Genomic DNA, 7,093 nt, shown 5'->3' with positions numbered 1-7,093 from the left:
GGGATAGCTCCGCCTAACACGCGCGTGCCCTCACCATCCAGAGTGGGAGTCTGGCTAAAGCTGCGGCTGATCAAAACCTAACCAACCCTAGCGGCAGGAGTAAATGTGAAGCTGCTAAAAAGCCATCCCGGAACGTTTTCAGAGCTTGAGGACAAGACAGCAGCTGGGCGGGGGCCAGCAGCCAGCCAAGGTCCTCCCAGCGCAGCCTCTGAAGGGTTCCTTTGGCAGTCCCAGTTCAGGGTCAGCCCATGGTTGTACCCTGGGGGCAGATGAAATTAATTGGAAATGAACCCATAAGAGTCCAGGTGCTTTGCTAAGAGTCTCACTGATAGAAGTGGCAGTGAAACCCTCAGCGTCTTGGGGGCCAGAAAAGCTGTGACCTGGCTCAGTTACAGCCCTGAGCAGGCTTTTACTCCTCAGGCCGTGTGGCTCAGGGAAGGTGTGGGAGCTCTGTCAGAGGATGATGAGCCCTTTGCCACCAGCACGGGGGGAGGTCCAGTGGCTTCCACCTGGTGGACGTGCCATGTGGGTTCCTGTGCCCAAGAACCATGTGGTTCCATGTGGTTCCATGGGGTTCCATGTGACCCCATGTCACAAAGGGGCAGAGATGTGACACCCATCCGGTATCCTGAGGAGCGCGTCAACGAAAATCAGTTGGACAGAGTTGGCCTTCGGGATAACTCAGCTCCTTCCTTTGCTACTTATGTGCCTGCCTTTTTTGGATGGTTTATTGTTTACTGACCATTTCTCCTCAACTTTCCTCCTCTTTCAAAGGTAATGCTTTGACTTTTGGCCCAGATCATAGAGCAGGGTATATGGGATAAAAGTAGAGGCTGATTTATACCTTCCTAGCTGTAGGCTGAGCTGTTACAACTTTTATAGGCTGGCCAGGTATGACCTAGGCTAGAATTCCAGTTTGCTGATTCTTGGGTTTTTTTCCATAGCCTAGGATAGGTAAGCAGGGAGGTGACTGTAGTCTGAGGGGATGGGCTCAGCCCACCTTGATTGCTGTGGGAGGGAGGGAGGCAGAAAAAGGAGAGCAGCAAAGGCAGCAGTTAAAGTAGTGGCTGAAAGACGGTCACTCCTAGGAGGTGGGAAAGCCAGAGGGCTCTGTTGCTGAAGCAGTGTCAGGAGAGCAGCAGGGCCTCTTCAGAGAAGGTAACGTACATTGGAGCATTTCAAAAGGGCCTTTGAACCCGCTGTGAGTTGGTGCCCCGCGCCTGATCATAAGGGCGTGAGCTGCAGCTCAGCAGCAGTTACGAGCACCACTGAAAGACTTGGTGGGGGATGCCGTTCTGCGTTTATTTAGAGTTTTGATACTTTCGGTGAGCTACAGTAATTTCTTTGCAACTAGGTGACGGGATTGGTGCTGTTCTCTTTCTGGAGAGAAAGACATCCTTGGTCATCTAAAGCATTGCACTCTCTTCCTGAGAGAGGCAATGGCCACAGCAGGGAACGACTCCTGTGAGTAATAGCTTCACCAGCAGGTTTGGACTTTGTGAACTGCCACAGACAACTGACACGGCTGGTGGTCAAATCCCAGAATGATGTGCTCACAACCTAGAGTGATCCCTGGGATGTTTCCTGAGAACAGTCAAACTGACCCCCGTGTTTACAATTCGACCCAGGAAAACACCTTTTGTCGCTCCTCTGACACTAGGTACAAGACTTGGAAAGCTGCCATTGCTCGTAGAGAGGTCTGCCATCCTTTGGGTTACCTTCCGTGCTCAGTATTTACTTGTTTTCAACAAGTTACAATCAGGAAAAGGGATGGCTTCACTGATAACCCAGTCTAGAACTCTACTGAGAAAGGAAGGTAGCCTGCGGCCCAGAAATCAGATTGTGGGTTTGTTGGACTCTCAGCAACGTAAACAGGGGAATGGATTTTTCCAAAACAGTAAATTTAAATGGCACTGTTTAAGCTTCCCCTGATGTTGTTGGGTTGGCAGTTGAAGCAGATGGTCCTGAGTGCTCCTGTAGAGACCTCACTGTTTAAATATGCCTTTGTGCCTCATTTCATCTCTTTTCAAATGGAATTTCCCTGCAGTCATTGCCGAGGGAATGACTCCGCCACAAAGGATCCTCTTTCCCCCAGAGAAGATTTGCATGGTCTGGCAGCAAAGACAGAGTGCTGGAGCAGGACTCCTCAATGTGGGCAACACATGCTTCCTTAATGCTGTCCTGCAATGCCTGACATACACCCTGCCGCTGGCCAACTATCTGCTCTCCCGGGAGCACAGCCAGGCCTGTGAGTACTCTTAGGGACATCTCCCTGTGAATCTGTTAATCAAATCCCAAGGATTCCCAGAACCTGAAATTTGATTTAGGAGAAAAGCAGCCCTTTGTCAGCCCCAGAACTTGTGTTCTTTGTACACTCAGGAGCCACCTGTCCTATCCAGCTGTCTTATTCTTCATGAAGGCACATCTTTCTAGCTCTGGGTCTCTATTCCTGCAAGTTAAAACCTCAGTTTAGCACTCCTCTGAAGAACATTTTCTATGCACTAAAACGTCCCGTGCTTGTTGAAACACTGGGAGGAGTGGCATATTGCACTGGAGTGGGAGTGGAAGAAGAGGAGTATTCCACCACTAGGGATATTTTGCTAACCAGAGGACCTTCTCTCCCTCCCTCCTCAGGTCGCCAACAAGGCTTCTGCATGATGTGCATCATGGAAGCGCATGTTAACAAGGTCCTGCATTCAGTCAGTGCCATCCTGCCTTTGGCTGTTCTCAGGGGTTTCAGATGTATGTGATTTCAGGTTCTTTGACAGGTTTTCTTCCCTTCCTGTAGGAGACAACTACTAACTTCCTGTTTCTTAGTCATAGGAGAACATTTTCAGCTTGGCAGGGAGGAAGATGCCCATGACTTCTTATGCTGTACTGTCAATGCCATGCAGAGAGCTTGTCTGAGTGCAAGCAACGAGTAAGCACCAGCAAGTTACCTTTACAAAGTTCTGAGCCCTTTGGACTCCTTGATGTGGCCTCATCAAGGAAAACCTACAGCCGGGGCTTGGAGGAAGTAATGCTCTGTCTTACGACTTGTTTCCAGCTTGGACATATCATCTCAATCTACTACCATTGTCCATCAAATATTTGGAGGCTTTCTGAGATCCAGAGGTATGTTTCTACAACAGCTGCTCTCCTTGGCACTGCCTGTGCCCTTCTGTCTGCCTGTGCCCAACAGCTGGCCCTGGGACTAGCAGGACAGGTACAATGAGCACAAAGCAGTACCATCGTTCAGCTCACCATTGCTCGGCATTTTGATTTTTCCTTCCAGTCATCTGCTTCAGCTGCAAAGCCATTTCTGATTCCTTTGAGGCCTTCCTGGATGTCCCCTTGGATATCAAAGTAAGAGGTTTTGCAGTTGTGCTTCAAGACATGGCAAGGCTTTTCAGAGTCAACACATTTGTCCTGAAAGCATATACTGTGAACACAAGAGGTCTTGGTGGTGGATGGGAAGGGGAACGGATGTTGTCCTCCTGCAGAGGCCATGGCACTGGTCTCTCTGTAGGTGCTGGCTTGAAGCTGGACAAGCACCCATTCTGCGCTCTGCACCCTTGACATATCCTCATCCTTCTTTCCTTTGCCCTCCTTCAACACCTGTCTGGCTTCCAGGTTGATGGGTTGGATTGTTTTCACTACTGATGACCCTACATAACATCAGTAGCTCAATGGCAGGTGATAGAGAGAGGGAGCTCTTGATTGCCCCTGAGAACCTCTGGGACAGGGGAAATGTTCAGCACCACACTCTCTTTCTGGCTCCTTCTGGATACAGCTTGCAGATTCATGGCGGGTCTCCTCAGCATCAGCTACAGGGGTTTTCTTGTCAGCTCCTGGAAAATGTTTGGGCCAGGGCATTTGCTGTAGCTCAGTGCACCGATTTCTCAATTCTCCAGGCAGCCTCATCCCTCACTACAGCTCTGGAGGACTTTGTAACACCTGAGCACCTGGATGGGGAAAACTGCTTTAAATGTAGCAAGTAAGATGATTACTAACAACATATTAACACTAGACTCTGTGTGAGGGGGCTACAAGTCATTGAGCAGAAGTCATCTTCTCGTGGAAGTTTACTGCACATTGATGAGACACAGTTTTGTTTGTCTGGTTTTTTGGGGAGGGGGGTTGGGGTTTTTTCTTTGTTTGTTTGTTTGTTTGTTTGTTTTAAATATGGCACCGAATTGCCTTAAAATAGCATAAGGATGCACGAGACAAGAAAGGTTGTCTGACTGCCTTGGTGGAAGATAGGGTGCATTTCAGCGCTGTGCTCTGTGCTTGGTTTCAAGGTGTGAGAAGAATGTTGCCGCCACTAAGAGGTTCACTGTCCACTGTGCACCCAAGGTTCTCACTGTGTGCCTGAAGAGGTTTGACTGCTTCACTGGTAGCAAGATCAGCAAGGTGTGTACACTATTGGTGTGCAACTTTCTCTTCAAGAAGCAGATTTCCTAAAGCAGTATGCTTGTCACAAGCTGCTTGTGTTGGGTTTTTTGGGGTCCCTTCTGGGGAGTGGAAAGTTCCTGTGGGAAGACAGGCAAGCACTGTGCTCTGATAGGGCTGCTTTGACTGAGAAGGGTTTCCTGCCACCCAAACGATTTTATGTTGCTTTATGGAAAACCAAGTGCTCATGAGCCCCAGAGATGTATTGATACCCCTGGACTGGCCCCTGCACTTGGTAGGCTATTTCATGTCACAGACCAGGGTCATTTCTGAGCCCTCTTGGTCTCTCCATAGGTTGTAGAGTATCCGGAGTACTTGGATCTTCGCCCATACATGTCTCAGGCAGATGGAGAAGCACTCCTCTACTCCTTATATGCTGTCCTGGTGCACAGTGGTGTCAGCTGTCATGGAGGACACTATTTCTGCTACACAAAGGTAAAAGAGCAACTTCCTTCCCAATGGGGAAAAATGTGTGCTGGGGAAGATAAACTTTCCTGTCAGTGTTACTGACAGCCAAAGTTTTGGGGCAGAAGGCCTCCTTAGTGGCTGGACTGCATTTGTTTTGACATGCTCTCGGTTTGGCAGTTTCCTACCTGTGTTTTTGGAGAGAAACCATGGAGAGATCCTTGCCTTTTTTTTACAGGCCAGCAATGGATTGTGGTACCGGATGGACGATGAATCTGTGGAGCTGCGTTCCATTGACACAGTTCTCAGGCAGCAAGCCTACCTGCTGTTCTATGCCAGGTAATAACCAGGATTCAAATATGTTCAGAATACATTTCCTTTGCCTCATTTGCAGTTGTGCTTCTCACCTTCCGGAGTGTTTTTCTCATCAAATGAAATTACTACCTGCATCATTCAGTGCTGTCAAATCTGAACTACTCCGTGTCTGTCCTTTACTGGGCTTCAGGCTGCGGCCCGGATGGAATCTGCTACTTGCCTGGTCTCTGATGTTGACTCTTGTAGATAAGAGGACTTAAAGAGGACCTCCAGGAAAGATGGGGAGGCACCATTTGTCAGGGAATGTAGTGACAGGATGAAGGCTATCAGTTTTCAGCTAACAGAGGGCAGGTTTACATTAGATATTGGGAAGGAATTCTTTGCTGTAAGGGTGCTGAGACACTGGCACAGGTTGCCACAGCATCTGTGGGGGCCCCATCCCTGGAAGTGTTCAAGGCCAGGTTGGACAGGGCTTGGAGAAACCTTGGAATAGTGGAGGGTGTTCCTGCCCACCACAGCGGGGTGGAACAAGATAAAGTTAAAGGTCCCTTGCAACCCAAACAAGTCTGTGAATTTAGGAAATGGAGGCTGTGGGAGGTCTAGAGATGAGGTTTTTGTTGGGACAGAGGCAAACTTGGTGGGAAGACCCTAGCTGAGTTTCCCATTAGTGTCCTTGGTTAAGTCTTCTCTCTGTCATAGAAGCCTCTCTGAGAAAATGACTGAACCCCAGAGGAGGTTGCAACAACAGCTCTAAACTGAGATCCCTCTTTTGTTTTTCTCCAGATGCTCTGATCTGAGAATTGGAGAAAGGGCTTCTTCCTCACTGGCACCATCACATGCCCCTTCCTTCCTCAGTCAGTGTGTGGCCAGCAGCAAGCAGGCGGGCTCTGTTGGACCACAGGCTCTGACTGGTAGGACAAAGGTAACTTTGGGGTCATGGGTCATGGCATCAGAGGAAGAGTGGATTTCTTTCTGGGATCTCAGCATTTCTCTTTTGCCCCTCACACACTGCACCTTTCTTCACAGCCACAACGCTGCTCCCTCTCAAAGCATCCCACCTGGATCCATCCCTTTTGTGCGCCTCTGGCCTTTTGGTCTTAGTAGCCCTCCAAAAGAGCCTTTTGGAGGCCCCAAACTGTCCTGTCCCAGAACTTGTAGGGGTTCCCCACTGCTCTGATCCTTTCAGGAGAAAAGGGCAGGAACTCTCCACAGCTCTCTTGGCAGGGCATGAAGGACACTGGCAGGGAGCGGTCCCGGAGCAGATTCCCTCTGTGGGGCAGGGATCTCCGCAGCTGGTCTGGGGACACCACAGACTATGAGGACGCTTCAGAGAGAAGAACTGGTCCTCCAAGTCGTGACCGTGGTCCTAGGGATAGCACAGCTGCAAGGCCTTCCAAGAGGATCTGCCGGTGGGCTCCCGCTCCCAGGGCTGCTCAGGAGCAAACCTTGCTGAGGCAGAGGGAGCCAAGCAGATCTGTGCGGGGAACTTACAACCTTGGCAGCCGGTTTGTGCAGTACACAGACTGTGACCGCTCACTGCGGAAGAGAAAGAGGGAGAGAACAAGTCCTGCACGTTGTGACCAAGTCTTAGTGAATACTGCAGTTCCAGGGCCCTCCAAAGCCAGCTCCAAGCAGGCTCTCATGCTCCGGGCTGCTCGGGAGCAAACCCGACAGAGGCAGAGAGAGCAGAGAAGATCAACATGGCGGGGCTGTGATTGCCACAGCCAGTTTGGGCAGCACACAGACTACCGCCCTTCAGAGAAGAAGAGGAGGGTTTCCACGCCCCAGAGATTCACGTCAGACAAGCATTCAGGGCACTCTGGCAATGATGGCGTTGGATTATGGCCCTGGCTCAAGCAGAACGGAAGACTAGCACTGCGTTTATTAGCCAAGGCATCCTTGTTTTCGATACGCCTTCTCAGACCTGAGTGAATGATTTAGC

General features: G+C 50.0%; 1 protein-coding gene and 1 long non-coding RNA gene across 2 annotated transcripts; both read left to right on the top strand.

Annotated features, from left to right (window-relative positions):
• The first annotated feature begins 655 nt into the window (after window positions 1–655).
• LOC135408106 (ubiquitin carboxyl-terminal hydrolase 42-like) lies at window positions 656–3,292 on the top strand. Its single transcript, XM_064643450.1, has 6 exons — window positions 656–774; window positions 1,355–1,464; window positions 2,048–2,248; window positions 2,635–2,742; window positions 2,818–2,920; window positions 3,047–3,292. Exons 2-6 carry the CDS (start codon window positions 1,440–1,442, stop codon window positions 3,195–3,197), a joined length of 588 nt encoding a protein of 195 aa, XP_064499520.1. The 5' UTR covers window positions 656–774; window positions 1,355–1,439; the 3' UTR covers window positions 3,198–3,292.
• A 1,226-nt stretch (window positions 3,293–4,518) lies between these two features.
• LOC135408109 (uncharacterized) lies at window positions 4,519–6,047 on the top strand. The gene is made up of 3 exons (XR_010427246.1): window positions 4,519–4,866; window positions 5,075–5,175; window positions 5,935–6,047. It is a non-coding gene; the product is annotated as an uncharacterized LOC135408109 (long non-coding RNA).
• Window positions 6,048–7,093: the final 1,046 nt, after the last annotated feature.

This window comes from Pseudopipra pipra, unplaced genomic scaffold (assembly GCF_036250125.1).
Source record: "Pseudopipra pipra isolate bDixPip1 unplaced genomic scaffold, bDixPip1.hap1 HAP1_SCAFFOLD_182, whole genome shotgun sequence".
NCBI classification, from domain to species: Eukaryota; Metazoa; Chordata; class Aves; order Passeriformes; family Pipridae; genus Pseudopipra; species Pseudopipra pipra.
Note: the sequence above shows the minus strand (reverse complement) of the source record. Positions and strands in the feature narration are given on the sequence as shown.